The sequence below is a fragment of the Oryctolagus cuniculus genome, chromosome 15, assembly GCF_964237555.1.
Source record: "Oryctolagus cuniculus chromosome 15, mOryCun1.1, whole genome shotgun sequence".
NCBI classification, from domain to species: Eukaryota; Metazoa; Chordata; class Mammalia; order Lagomorpha; family Leporidae; genus Oryctolagus; species Oryctolagus cuniculus.
Window position 1 is genome coordinate 70,427,298 of NC_091446.1, and position 14,314 is coordinate 70,441,611.

The window sequence follows — 14,314 nt, forward strand, 5'->3', positions numbered from 1 at the left end:
CAATGCAGCAGAATCACAACAGCGCAGAGAACGGGGTGCCTTTTCCTCTGTCCCAGCAGCAGCCTGGAGATCGTCAAGGTGATGGAGAGCTCATGTTCTTGCAGGTGTTGAGCACAGCTCTGTGGGTACTCGGTTCTCCAACAGAACCTCACGAGCAAGATACACAGCAAGAAGGTGCCCGAGATGCCCAGTTCTGAAATCCAGGACATTTTGAAAGAGGAACACACCGGTGCCAACTTCTGGGACTAGAAATGTGGCTGCAGGAAATGGCGTTGGGTTTTGAGTCAGCAGATGGCTGTGATACTACAATTGTGTACCTGGGAGTCGAAGGTTCTTGAAAGAAAGGAACTAGCTCATAGTGTACATCCTTTGTGTGTGTAGCTGGTTAGGGTTGTGAACGTATTTTCTAACATGTTGGCATTTATATTCCTAAACGACATGTTGTACTGGTAGTTATTGTAGGGGTTTGTGTCATGTTAAACTAGGATTATAGGAGTCAATTATGCTACCTTTCTTACTATGTTCTATAATTTTGTACAACACTGCACTTAGTCCTTCATTAAACGTCTGGATTTTACAATGAGTGCTCTGATAGATTCATTATAGGGAGATTTTGCCTCCTGGTCTCATTATAGATGGTTAGAAACCAGCATTTCTCCTTGAGTAATTTTTGAGAACATTATTTCTAATACTAAGTCCATTTCATCTAGGGTTTTAAATTTACTGCTATAAATCATCTGAAGTACCATTAGGGCTTTCATTCGTAGAGTATTTGTGTATGTAAAATGTGTTATTTTCAAGTTTTAGACTCACATCTTCTAATCTTGGTGTTTAATTGCCAGCTATTTGTCCCTTGGAAGAAAAGTTTGGAAAAAGACCCAGGTTGCATGGACTCCTTTAAATTTCACCATGGGTGCAGTCCCTGGTCTTGAGCAGTGTATGTTGCTGCCTCCAGGCAGGGAGGAAATGTGAAAAAACATATCTCCCCAGGCCGGAGCTGTGGCACAGCGGGTTAACACTCTGGCCAGAGTGCTGGCATCCCATATAGGCACCGGTTTAAAACCTGGCTGCTCCACTTCCTATCCAGCTGTCTGCTACGGCCTGGGAAAGCAGAAGATGGCCCAAGTCCTTGGGCCCCTGCACCTGTGTGGGAGACCCAGAAGAAACTCCTGGCTCCCAGCTTTACATCGGCATAGTTCCGGCCATTGCAGCCAACTGGGGAGTGAACCACCAGATGGAAGTTCGTTCTCTCTCTCTCTCTCTCTCTCTCTTCTCTGCCTTTCCTCTCTCTGTGAAACTCTGACTTTCAAATAAAAAAAAAAGATCTCTACAGGTGGCCAGTGCTCTGGTGCAGCACATAAAGCCATCTCCCCATATGCTTGCCAGTTCAAGTCCCAGCTGCTCCACCTCTGATCTAGCTTCCAGCTAATGCACCTGGGAGAGTCGTGGAAGATGGTCCAAGTCCTTGGGCCCCTACACCTATGTGTGAGACCCGAAAGAAGCTCCTCCTCCTGGTATAGCTCCAGCTGTTGCGGCCTTTTAGGGGAGTGAACCAGTGGATGGAAGACTCTGTCTGCCTGTCTCTCTCATTCTGCCTTTCAAATAAATACATCTTTTAAAAAATATCTGTAACTCAGAGAGTAGGATTTAGACAATGGGCATGGGCATGGGCAGGGCACAGCATCTAACAATTTATTCTCTTGGCTTGTTTTCCCAAGAATATTCCAAGAAGGGTGATCTTGCAATGCTGCACCCCAGGGATTGGACCTCACAGCAAGGAGAGCTGCAAGAGCCCAGCAGGAGTTGGGTTTTGAACACACGATGCATGCTGCTGTGGGTTGCTTGAGCAGGTAGGGTCCTCTTGCTTTTCTTTTTCCTCTATCCCAGCCACTCCCTCACTCTACAATCCCTCAAAAATGGCTTCTCACAGAGGCAGTAGTTTTAGGGAGTTGTACTTTCCAATCTCCTTGTCACAATAAAGCTCTCCTTTGAATTCTCGTGGGAGACCAATCATTTGTTGACTCCCCAGGCAAATGGACCCCTTTTGTCTGATATATGGAGGGGCAGGGGAGCTGCTCTAGGACTTGATGAGAAGTGTCCACTCCAAGCTAGAGGGGTGGGCATGCGGCCATATTTGTCCTGTAGTTTGAGGCCTTCTCAATACACAGTTGCTCCCTACACCCAGAACCCTGGAAAGCCAGCCAGTCATTTCCTGCGACCTCTTTCAAAGCAGCAATGGTGACCGGAAGTGTGCAAGTGTGTCAGGTCCAGTCCTGGTCACTTGGGTTGTCAGGCACCACCCAGTGACCGAATCTGGCAATGGACAGTCCGTGTCTGGCTCTAGCACCTTGCATCTGAAACTGTGCAGAGAAAAGCCCAAGAATTGTTTCCGGTGGGAATTGTGACTTTGTGTCTGGCTACTACAGACCTTCACTCTGTCTGGTGTGTGGAATCTACAAGGGGCCCACTGTGCAGTGTAGCACAGTGCAATACTTCCAGCGGGAGCCAGAATCAGGAACAGTAGGGTGACAGGCGGCAGGGTAGCTGCAGTGGGGAGCCTCATGAGGGGGTTGGGGCAGTCCCTGTTCAGCTCTGTGCCTCCTCTTTAAGGCCGTTGCATGTTCCTCTGCGACCTCTGCTGTCCGGCTGGTTGTATTGCAGAATTTCCAGGTGACATAGTGTACCTTAGAAATGCATTATTCATTGACTCAGGTGAGATGTGGTCAAAATCAACTCCTAGAGGACATTTTGAAGGTATTTTTAAGTTCTCCACCTCCACCGAGGTCCCTCTTAGCTTGGTGAGCCCGGTTGTCCAATCGCCACCACAGTGGATTTACAGCAGCCACAGACATGCTGATGGTTTCCTCAACACAGACTGTGTGATCCAGACCCACAGGAGAGTCTGGGTGGGGGTGGGGGGCACATCTTCCTCTTTGCATGCCCTTCCTACAATGTCCTAAAGTCACACTGAGCCCTATCAAAGCATCAGCCATGGACACCTGTGGGGCAACCCCGGAGCTCAGCTCCTGGTCCTCCAGTGGAAAGTGGTTCCTCAGAAGACTTGGCCACTGCCACCCATCCCCAGGGCCTTCCCACCCTACTGGGGTACCAGAGTGGACCTTGGGTTCGAGTCCCAGCTGCTCCACTTCTGAACCTGCTCCCTGCTAAAATGCCTGGGAAAACAGCAGAGGAGGGCAACTGCATCCTTGTGGGAGACCCACAAGGAGTGAGCCAGTGGATGGAAGATTGTCTCTGTCTCTGCCTCTGTTGTAAACCTGCTTTTCAAATACAGAAAAATAAATATCTTTTAAAACAAACTTTCTTCACCGGTCTGGGAATTGTGACATTGCAGATTTAACATTATGCAAGGAGATACCACCAGGAGTATCCAAAGCCAGGAGCTTTGGGTGGTCAAGGGAGGATATTGGAGAAATAAGTCTGGATGCATGCAAAATTAGGCAAAACTGATGCAAAAGATCTAGTCACAAGACTCGAGACAGGAGCAAAGATGACAGCCGTGACAGAGGGTGGACCACTACCCCCCAAGCACTGTAAGTTAATAGCTCCCTCGTGTGGTCCTCATGCGGGCCTGTGACAAGAGTGTTCACAGCTCAGGGGTCTTAATTTGTCTCAATGCACAAGGCAGACACCAGGGGAGGAAGTGGAAAATACAAGTCTAAACAAAGGCAAGGTCAGGCCTGGTTCTGAAGTCAATCTCACAAGAGGAAAACGGGGGCTCTCTGAGGCCTGGAGCAGGTTGCCAAAGAGGGACAGGTGGCAGCTCCACGAGTCACTCCCTCCCACTCCCGCCCAAGGCTGCTGCTTCTGCAGCTCCTGCACCTGCCTCACCCCTGCCCGGATATGCCAAGCAGCTCTTTCACAATCCGGCCTGTTGAGATGGAGAAGAGAAATTGCACACGGCAGGCCCTGGCTCTTGAGATCTGCAGATGTGAGTTTCTTTTTTGAAGTCACTCTAGGTCGTTGTGCAACTCAGTAATGTCTGGACCTCAGATTCATGGACATCTCTAAAATTCGGACACTGAGGGGGTTGTTTTGGGCTCCCAGGGCCTCAGTGGGGTGCAGATGGGAATCACCCTAACGTGATGATGTGGGAAGTGTTCTGTTTCTCAGCATCAGGTTTTTAGCACACAGTTGGGGGTAAGAGGGAGTGAGTCAACAAGGAAGAAAACTGCCTGCACTTCTTGAAGGGAGTTCTCAGAAGACCAGGGCCTGGCAGCTCAGCTTACAGGACAGGCATAAAGAGTGCACACCTGCCAAGCCAGGACCAGTTTGTCTGGAGCTCCTGGGACCCCAGAGGCAGCAGCCTGTGAGTGTCTCGTTTTCTTTTCCCTGTGGCCTATGAATATCCTGTGGCCATCTGGACAGTGTACCATGCTGGAGTTGAAGGGAGGAGGGTCTGCAGCTCTTCTGGTCTTGCAGTTGGGTTTGGGAGGTGGGGGCACACGGGGTGGGGAGGTGCCCGTCTGCCCTCCACTAAGCGACATGGAACCAGCAGGGCACCTACTTGCTGAACGGGGGTGCGGTGGGTGAGTAGGATGGGACACCCTCTCTTAGATGCTCTTGCCTGGAAGCCTCAGGTGGGAAGTGCAATTCCACCTTCTCTCTTGGCTCCTTGTCTGCTCCTGGTTTCTTCAGAAAGAGAAGTGGAGGAGAAACAGATCTGGCATTCACAGGCTTGGGTTCGACACCCATCCCGATGCTTCTCTCTTGGCCTCTAGACTTGACTTAAAATGACTCTTAATGAATTAAGACTCTGGCTTTCCAACCATGTGTCCAGAGGAGTCCTTTTTTTCCTATAAAATCTTACTCTGGAGGCTTAGCTTAAAGTGAACCCTGCATGGGTTGAGGGGCTGTGGCTGCCTTGTCCATCTGAATCTCAGGTCTGAGACCTCTGAGCCTGCCTGTGTCTGGATCCTTCCTTCAGCAATGGGTGATGGCATTTCTGAGCCGTCTTGAGCTGGTGTGAAAATGTCTATTGCTTTCATTTTTTCCCCAAAATCAGTCTCAGGGTCCCAGAGTTGTGGCAGCTGTAGGACAGGGGACCTTGCTGTCATTCTGGCCTGGTTTGGCCCCTGGGAGCTTAAAGAGGCACTACCAGGATGAGTGCAAGCCTGTGAGCTCAGCTTTGTGTTTCTAGAGGCTTGTGGGGTGCCGAAGGAGGTGGCAAATTCAACAGCACGAGAGGCTCATGAGATACAGGGGTCACCTACATGGTGCATCATCAGCTGTTGGAGAGGCGCCCCTCTGGCCAGGTAGCCCCTCTCCTGACATTGACCAAGCTGGCCTGCTGACCTTTTTCTTTGCAGGGCTCGCTTTGGCTATGTGTCCAGCCTCTGATACTGCCACTTCCACCCTCATTACTTCACGGTTTCTCTCTTTGGCAGGGAGACACCCAGATGCAGAGAGTGGCCTGGGTCCCGCGCTTACCCTGTGCTCTGTTACCATCTCCTGTCAGGTGGTAACTGGATGTCCTGTTTGGTAGTTGCTCATACGTCCCACAGGCCCTTTCCTCTGGCCGGGGTCACCTGGTGTGTCACCTTCCCTCATAAGTCCCCTCTTCCAACCCTCTCAGGTATACTGGGAAGAGCTGCAGGGACTGAGTCTCTACAGCTGCTAAGTTGGTGGGTTAAACATGGGTGAAAACGTGCCCTGGGTTCCCTCAGGGGCTTTCTTCTCCTTGGGGGCGACCTCTGGTTCAGAACTGGCAAATCGCCTGGCAAATGCAGTTGCACTTGCAGACTGAGCTCAGAACAGACATCACTAAGCATTCAGAACCCTGGTTCATTTTTCTTTCTTTTCTTCTGCCTTCCTTCTTTTTCTTAATTTCTCTCTCTCTAGATTTTTTTATTTGAAAAAAAGAGGCATAGAGAAGCAGAGGCCGAGAGAGTTAGAGAGAGAGAGATAGAGAGGCAGGTCTTCCATCCGTTGGTTCACTCCCGAGGTTGCAACAACAGCTAGAGCTGTGCCGATCCAAAATCAGGAGCTTCTCCCGGGTCTCCTGCATGGGTGCAGGTGCCCAAGGACTTGGGCCATCATCCACTGCTTTCCCAGGCCACAGCAGAGAGCTGGATCAGAAGTGGAGCACCCAGGTCTTGAACCGGCTGCCATATGGGATGCCGGAATTGCAGGCAGTGGCTTTACCCGCTATGCGACAGTACTACTGTCCTCCCACCACCCCTCCCGGTTCATTTTCAGACAACACCGTGGGTTGCCAGTGCCAACACATTCAAGGCAGCAAGTCAGTGAGGGAGTAGAAGTTTGCCTGCCTGAGCTGAGCCAACTGCCTCCTGGTACAGACAAGGTGAAGGAGTCCAAGAAGGCAAAAGTCCTGCCTGGAGGGAGCACTCACTGGGTCCTTGGGGATGGAACATGCAGCCTCAGTGAGGACCCTCCATGCTGGCCGCTGTTTCAATGGCAGTGCCCAAGAAAAGGCAGAATGGAGGATGGCGTGGGGGACGTGAGAATGTGGACATTGTCGTCAACCCATGTGAGAGTCCAAGTGCTCTCCAAGGACGGACCGTGTGCCCATCTTGTCTCCAAACCACTTTGGGCATCTTGCAAGTTTGAGCTCCATAGCAGGAAGGGGCAGGGGTAAGGAGTGGCTGCTTCTGACCTTTAGGAGCTGGGCCATGCCCTACACCGTGTCCTAGAGCTGAAATCATGTCCTTTCCTTTCTGTTCTACTCCCCAGGCCATGCTGCTCCTCTTCCTGGCCTCACTGTTCCTGCTTGCCAGGCCCTGGGGATGCCTGCCAGCAGACATAAGGACCTACTCCCAGAGGACAGTGAGCCTGCACCCTGGTCATGTGTGGCCCAGTGGAAGACAGCCTTCCTGGTTGAGATGGACAGGATGGCAGAGAGGGCCCCCAGGCGAGAAGAGGGATCCAGGTAGAGCTGGGACCCAGGGCTTGTCCTGATGGCAGGGGTGGGCGTTGGAATTGTCACCGATCCAGCCCATCTGGATAGCTTGTGACGGAAAACCCGGAGATGGGATCTTCCTTCCAGGGGGTTGGTTCCCTCTTCTGCAGCACCATGTCCATTCCATCGGCTGGCAAGTGAGCGGCTTTCCTGAGCCCCCAGCTGCCTCCCTGTATCACCCAACCCTCCTGGTTCCTCCCCAAGGCCCCAGCTGGCTCCCTCCCCAAGAACAAGCAAATAGTAAATTACCCCCAAATAGTTGGTAAATTACTGATATTTAGGGCCCTCTAGAGCCCTTTTCAGATAGCTAACAGGTGTTCATTGACTAAATGATGCCTACGCAGAGTGTTAAATATCTTCAATATTTAATTAAACTTCACCACATGAAAAGTGGGCAAACACTCAGGCCTAATCAAAAGGGTTTTCCCTAACACATTACAGGGGGAGAAGGGAAGCTCACATTTCTTTGCTTGGCCCTATGCTGGGGCATTCAGTGGAGTAGTTCATTTAATCCTCTTAAAGGTCTTACAAGGAATAGGCTAATCTCCTTTGATGGGGAAGGAAACTGATGCAGAAAGGCTAAGCAACAGCCAGCCGGAACGTGACAAAGGCATGAGTTTCTTTTATTATTTTTTTAAGATCCTTATTATTTATTTCAAAGTCAGAGTTATACAGAGAGAGGAGAGGCAGAGAGTGAGTGAGAGAAGTCCTCCAACTGCTGGTTCACTCTCCATTTTCACAAAGGCCGGAGCTACGCCAACCCGAAGCCAGGAGCCAGGAGCTTCCTCTATGTCTCCCATGGTTTTGCAGGGGCCAAGGACTTAGGATCTTCTTCTGCTTTCCCAAGCCACTAGCAGGGAGCTGGATGGGAAGTGGAGGAGCCAGGACTCCAACCAGCACCCATATGAGACGCTGTCATTGCAGGTCTCGGAGGCTTTACCTGCTACACTACAGTGTCCTGCATCAAGTAGCATCTTCACTGCAAGGCCAAGTGCTGCCTCAAGGTTACTTTAAAAAGATGGCGTGGGGGGAAAAAAACTAAAACAAACACCATGGCAGGGCCGGTGCTGTGTCCTTGCTGCTCCACTTCACATCCAGGTCTCTGCTATGGCCTGCGAAAGCAGTAGAAGATGGCCCAAGTGCTTAGGCCTGCACCCACATGGGAGACCCCGAAGAAGCTCCTGGTTCCTTTTTTTGGATCGGTACAGTACTGGCCATTGCAGCCAACTGGGGAGTGAACCAGAGGATGGAAGACCCCCCCCCCCTCTGTGTCTGCTTGTCTCTCTCTGCAACTCTTTCAAATAAATACAATAAATCTGTAAAAAGAAATACAAAAAATAACATGGGAAATTGCTTAATTGTATGATTATTGCAGATATAATAGTACAATCTTATCTCTGGTTTAATAAGATCCTCAAAAAAGTATGTGTTTTTAAACATGGGATTTAAGAGACTATATTATAGGCTGATTGAGCTCCTGTTTAGGGACTTGCACATGGAAGGTGCTTAGTAAATGTTACTTTCCTGCCACCTCCAAGGTCATTTCTGTATCTACATACAGCGCAAAGTACTCTTTCCTACAGGATGATGACTGGACTAAAAATTACGAGGTATGGATTAAAAAAAAGGGAACTCAACAAAATATTACAAGTAGTTATTCCTGGGCAGTAGGATTTGGGAAGCTCCAAATTTATACCATGTCTTCATGTATTCATGCATTCAAATTTATTTACTCTTTCCTTGATCTCACAAATCAAAGGAGTATTAATTCTGATTTAAAGTGAGCTATGGCACATTCTAACACGTTAGATCCTTAAAGCACTGGTTTTAGGAACACAGTAAGAGAGACGCAACCTCCCTGGGCTTGTTCTCCTTCTCCCTTCAAAGAAGTGTACAACACAACACAGTCTTTTGGTTTTCATTAGAGGCTCCAAATGCCAGTCACAAGAGCTGTCAAGCTGCAGGGCTGGGCCAAACATCCTCGGCTAAGACCTCAGGGAGGCCCAAGAGGCCACTGGGAAGGAGTCTCAGAACACTTGGGCATTTCCTACCACAGTCTCAAGCCCAGAGAACAGTTTCAACAAAGCCACCTGGAAATCCCCTTGCCCTCTGACAAAGGGTGGCTGTGTCACTCCAAAGCATAGAGATGGGTTCAGCCTGACCAGTGGGAGAGCAAAGGAACAGGGCTTCCCTGAGGACCCCACTTGCAGAAGGTCCCGTGGGGAGAACTGGAGGCTGCTTACTGTGAGCCTTGCAGGTCTTGCAGGAGGGCACTTGATATGGGGGGGGGGGGAGGGTTAAAAGGTAATCCGACCTGGAGGCCCAACACAAAGGTAACCTCACTAAGAGGATGATTTCCCCTAAACACAAATGCCAAGGATGGAACTGCAAGAGGCAGGCTGGAGGAGGCACCTGCAGCAGCCATAGAGAACTGCACAGGAGGATCCCTCTGAGGACCTCCCAGAGACAAACAGTCAGCACTGTGTCTGCAACATACCCAGCTCCCAGACGCCTGGTCCCAAGGCAGCACCCACTGAAGACTACACCCACCTTCCCCTAACTATTCCCACCATTCCAAGGTGTCCAAAAGCAGCTGTTGCTGGAGAAAAAAAGCAGAATGAGAGAGAAGGCACCAACTTCACCCTGTTCCCCAAGCCAGGCTCCTCAGCCCCTCCTGGATGAGATTGCATTATCTGATTTAGAAGAAAAGTTGGCCGGTGCCACAGTTCAACAGGCTAATACTCCACCTAGCGGTGCCAGCACACTGGGTTCTAGTCCCAGTCGGGGCGCCGGATTCTCTCCCTGTTGCCCCTCTTCCAGGCTAGCTCTCCGCTATGGCCCAGGAGTGCAGTGGAGGATGGCTCAAGTGCTTGGGCCCTGCACCCCATGGGAGACCAGGAGAAGCACCTGGCTCCTACCTTCGTATCAACACGGTGCACCAGCCGCAGCGCGCCGGCTGCAGCAGCCATTGGAGGGTGAACCAACGGCAAAGGAAGCCCTTTCTATCTGTCTCTCTCTCTCACTGTCCACTCTGCCTGTCAAAAAAAGAAAGAAAGAAAGAAAGAAAGAAAGAAAGAAAGAAAGAAAGAAAAAAGAAAAAAGCTTATGGCTTTACCAACTGGACTTTCTGACATCTCAGAGTGACCGGGATTACCTATGCATCTGCTTGAAGTTTCACCTGCGGTTAGAGTGGCAGCAGGAAACAGTCTAGTTTGAGGGGGATTGTCTGATGATAAAATCTAACAGAAATCTGGAAAGATTCCTAAACGTGTACTAGAGCCATTTTCAATACCTAAAGGCAACTGCAGGCCTTCAAGGTCTCCAGCGAGACCAGCGTGTCGTTTCTGCAGCTCTCCTTACCCGTTGTGCAGGAGGGTGTGATGACGGTCCACCAGGGACTGAGTGAACGAGCCCAGGAGCCCAAGGCTCTCATAAGGGATGCTCTGCGGCCAGAGGACAACCCACTGAAAGAGAACCAGAGGCACAGAGAAACCATTAGGGCACCTGAAGACCGGCAGGTAGGAAAGAACACCAATTCTACCAAAGTAACTACCGGGGAAACAGGGTCTGAAGGAGGGCACCTGAATCTCCATCCTCTAAAAAGCAGCTCCAATGGATGTGTGCCACAAAGAAACGAGGTGATGATCAGGCTCCGTGCACTGGCGGAACGGATCCGATTTTTCATGAATTCCACCCCAAACATTATTTCCTAGACTTGTAGGAGTCTGCGTGCTTTGGCCAGCTTCTGTCCTGCAAACGGTGGCTTGGGCTCAGTCTCGCAGTTAGAATCATGCTCTTCCACTCTTGCACACCACGCAGACACACTCGGAAAATCAGGCTCGCGAAGGTTTAACAGCAACTCCTCGTTCATGTAAGGTTTTTGTGGTGACCTTAGCAACTCTTCCTCAGGCTCTGTTACAAGCCTTTCTGTGAATCACTGTCAACCCCTCCAAAGTTTAGTGCTCCACTTAGATCTGCACCAAAGGCAACACTACTTCTCCCAGGATGCTGTTTAAAGTCAATATTCCAATAAAGTACAACATATCACTGCGGCCTCCTAACCACGTGGTGGAGAGGGGCTGGCATCTGCCAGTTCCACTAAATTCCAACTCGAATCTCCAGTTTCCCAGCTTGTGTGTTCGAACGGGTTCGCGGGATCCTGGAACAGAAAGGGCACTCGAGAAAACTAGAGTCCCACGCCTCCATCCTGCACACGGCGAAAGGAGGGCGGAGGTGGTCAGAGCGACGCCGCTGTGGAGATGACACCCGTCCAGGTTCCAGGATCTCCCGGGAAAGATCCAAACTAGCTTCGCCTTCCTCCTACATGATACCGGTTTTCCCCAACCTGTTTCCGGGCGTCTTTCCCGTTCGTTATCCTGGAAGTGAGACGAAAGTCACTCCTCCCCGCAGTAGAGCTGTCCTCCTGCTGTCACACCGGTTCTTGCTCACCAGTGAAATCCTAGCCACCCCTTGGCTTTATCCGCCGTTTTCCAAGCAACTCCCCCTGCTTCAAACACTCTAAACCTTCCAAAACCCCGCTTAGCATCCGCTGGCGTTCGTAACCTAGGCAACCGCACGGCGCGCATGCGCACCGACGCCGTTCCCACGGCGCCCCTCGCGCTACGACAGCCCGGAGGGCCAAAACACAGGCGCCCGCGTCTGCGCCCCGCGCCTCACCGCAAATTATCCCAGCCCCAGCCCCGTGACCAGCGAGGGCAATGGTCTGGCCGTCCGGAAGTAGGCGGTAGCATCCCTTGCGGCCTTCGAGTTCGCCAGCACCATCGTGAAAGACACAGGCGCTCAGTCCTCAGGTGGGGAGTCGTGCCCGCCCCCACCTGAGGAAAGTAGGCCAACAGGTTTCGCAGGGCTTGGAACACCTGCCAAAAGCCTTGGCAGCCGACTGCGCCTGCGCCTCCTTCCGGGTTCTGGCTTCCCTCCCCGCTGGGAGGCGAGAGAGCGAGAACTGCGCCTGCGCGGCCTCTCCTCCAAGTGGAGGCGGAGGCCTGCGTGACAGGAGCGCTCGCTCCAGGCGGTTGTCCCAACTCGGTTGCCCCTACCGTGTAGTAGCCAAAGGAGAGCGTGATGACCGCCAACCAGAACACACTGCCCCTCTGGAAGTAGGCCGCGTTGCCTGCCGCCATCGCCATCGCCATCGCTGCAGCTCCTTACTGGGCGGCGCGGCCGGCTCTGCTCCCAGTGCAGTGGATGTAGGGCCAGCAGGGGCGGGCCTGGGCGGCAGCTCCGCCCAACCCGCGAGGAGGGAGGAGGGCCCCGGGCTTGCCAAGCAAGGGGGTGGCCCGACCAGCCCCGTCTTGGCCTGGTCATTATCTGTAGGGGACACCCTTTCCAAGCGTCGCTCTCTGTAACGCTGTCTTTCCAATACATACATGTTTTTTAAAGAAAGATAAATAGGGGCCGGCGCTGGGTGCAGTGGAATAGGCCACCACCTGTGGCCCTGGCATCCACATATTATAGGCATCCCTGAACTATGACCACTTGACCATGACGGATGTTTTTGATTGCTGTCAATTTTGATTTGGCAGTATGTTAAACATTTTCCATCTATGTTCATCAGAGATATTTGTCTGTAGTTTTTTGTTGTTGTGTCCTTGTCTGCCTGAGTATCAGGGTAAGGCTGGCCTCCAGCAACGAGTTTAATTTTATGTAAGGTATACAAATTTCATGTATTTCATATATACAGCTTTAGGAGCATAGTGATCCTTCCCACCCACGCTCCCATCCTTCTTCCTCCTCCCTCTCCTAGTCCCAATCTTAATTTTTTTTTTTTTTTGACAGGCAGAGTGGACAGAGAGAAAGAGAGAAATGTCTTCCTTTACCGTTGGTTCACCCTCCAATGGCCGCCATAGGTGGCGCGCTGCGGCTGGCACAACGCGCTGATCGATGGCAGGAGCCAGGTACTTTTCCTGGTCTCCCATGGGGTGCAGGGCCCAAGCACTTGGGCCATCTTCCACTGCACTCCCTGGCCACAGCAGAGAGCTGGCCTGGAAGAGGGGCAACTGGGACAGAATCCGGTGCCCCGACCGGGACTAGAACCCGGTGTGCCGGCGCACAAGGTGGAGGATTAGCCTAGTGAGCCACGGCGCCAGCCATCCAATCTTAATTTTCACAAAGATTTATTTTCAGTTTACTTTATACTCATTATCCCTACACTAAGTAAAGAGTTCAACAAACTGTAGAGACAAGGGCTGTAAACCATCATTGCATCTGAGTGTCAATTTCACTTCTATAGATTACCTTTTAGGTACTCTTAGTTACCATAGGCAGAGTGACAGAGATGGGAGGAGGGAGAGAGAGAGAGACAGAGACAACCATTCCCTGTTCTGGTGCATTCCCCAAATGCTCACAACAGCTGGGATGGGTCCAGCACCAGGCTGAAGCCAAAGTCAGGAATACTCCATCTGAGTTTCCCGTGTGGGGAAGAGGAACCCAAGTACTTGGACCCTCTGCTGCCTCCCATGCACATTAGCAGGAAGCTGGGTTGGAAGCAGAGCAGCCAGGACTCGAACTCTCCTCTCCCACATGTAAATTCACACGTAGTGCAGCAGTAGAGGGCTGTACAGTAGCGCCAGAGGATTGTGATGAGATGTCTGCAGAGCAGGATGGGCATGTGCTGAGACACAGCAAACACCCGACACTCTCCCAGTGTCATCGGATGGGGAGAACAACATGAGAAAGCATCGTGCATCAGGAGAATTAGGGTAGTTTTTGGTTGCTAGAAGAAACAATGTGAAATTAAATTTTGTTGCTAGAAGAAACTGTGAAATTGTCCGCAGATCAAAACTCTTCTGATTCCATATTCCACTCAATGCAGGGCTGTCCCTGCCTTTGCAGACAAGAGGTTAATTACCCTGATTGGCAGGTGGGCACAGAGGTGTGGTCAGATAGGGGCATGAGGTCACTCGGGGTGGGGTGGAGGCCTGATCTTCCAGCTCACAAATGTGGTCAATTTTTATTTATTTATTTATTTATTTGAAAGTCAGAGTTACACAGAGAGAGGAGAGGCAGAAAGAGAGAGAGCGAGCTTCCATTGCCGGTTTCACTCCCTAATTGGCCACAATGGCCATAGCTGTGCTGATCTGAAGCCAGGAGCCAGAATCTCCCCCAACACCCCACCCCCAGTCTCATCGGGTCCAGGGACCCAAGGACTCGCTCCATCCTCCACTGCCTTCCAAGGCCATAGTAGAGAGCTGGATTGGAAGTGGAGTAGGCAGTTCTGAAACTGGCGCCCATATGGGATACTGGCGCTCCAGGCCAGGTCCTTAGCCTACTGTGCTACAGCGCTGGCCCCAGGAGGTGGTATTGAGATGTGGGTGGGACCAGGGCGGTTTCTTGCCCAAGGGTGTAAAGCTCAAATCA

The 14,314-nt window shown here is 51.3% G+C and overlaps 1 protein-coding gene across 2 annotated transcripts in view; it reads right to left on the reverse strand.

Moving 5' to 3' along the window:
- Nucleotides 1-12,501, reverse strand: part of LOC127488887 (transmembrane protein 254) — a 31,596-nt gene extending 19,095 nt beyond the window's left edge. Inside the window, exons 1-2 of one of the 2 annotated variants that reach the window (XR_011382473.1) lie at nucleotides 11,995-12,501; nucleotides 10,298-10,401 (exon numbers count right to left, since the gene is read on the reverse strand). Coding sequence is in view for 1 of the 2 variants with exons in the window: in XM_070057947.1 (XP_069914048.1) it covers nucleotides 10,298-10,401; nucleotides 11,995-12,090 (200 nt within the window). In the remaining variant the exon portion in view is untranslated. The remainder of the gene's footprint in view (nucleotides 1-10,297; nucleotides 10,402-11,994) is intronic. The other variant, XM_070057947.1, reaches the window with a different exon arrangement.
- Between the last annotated feature and the right edge of the window lie 1,813 nt (nucleotides 12,502-14,314).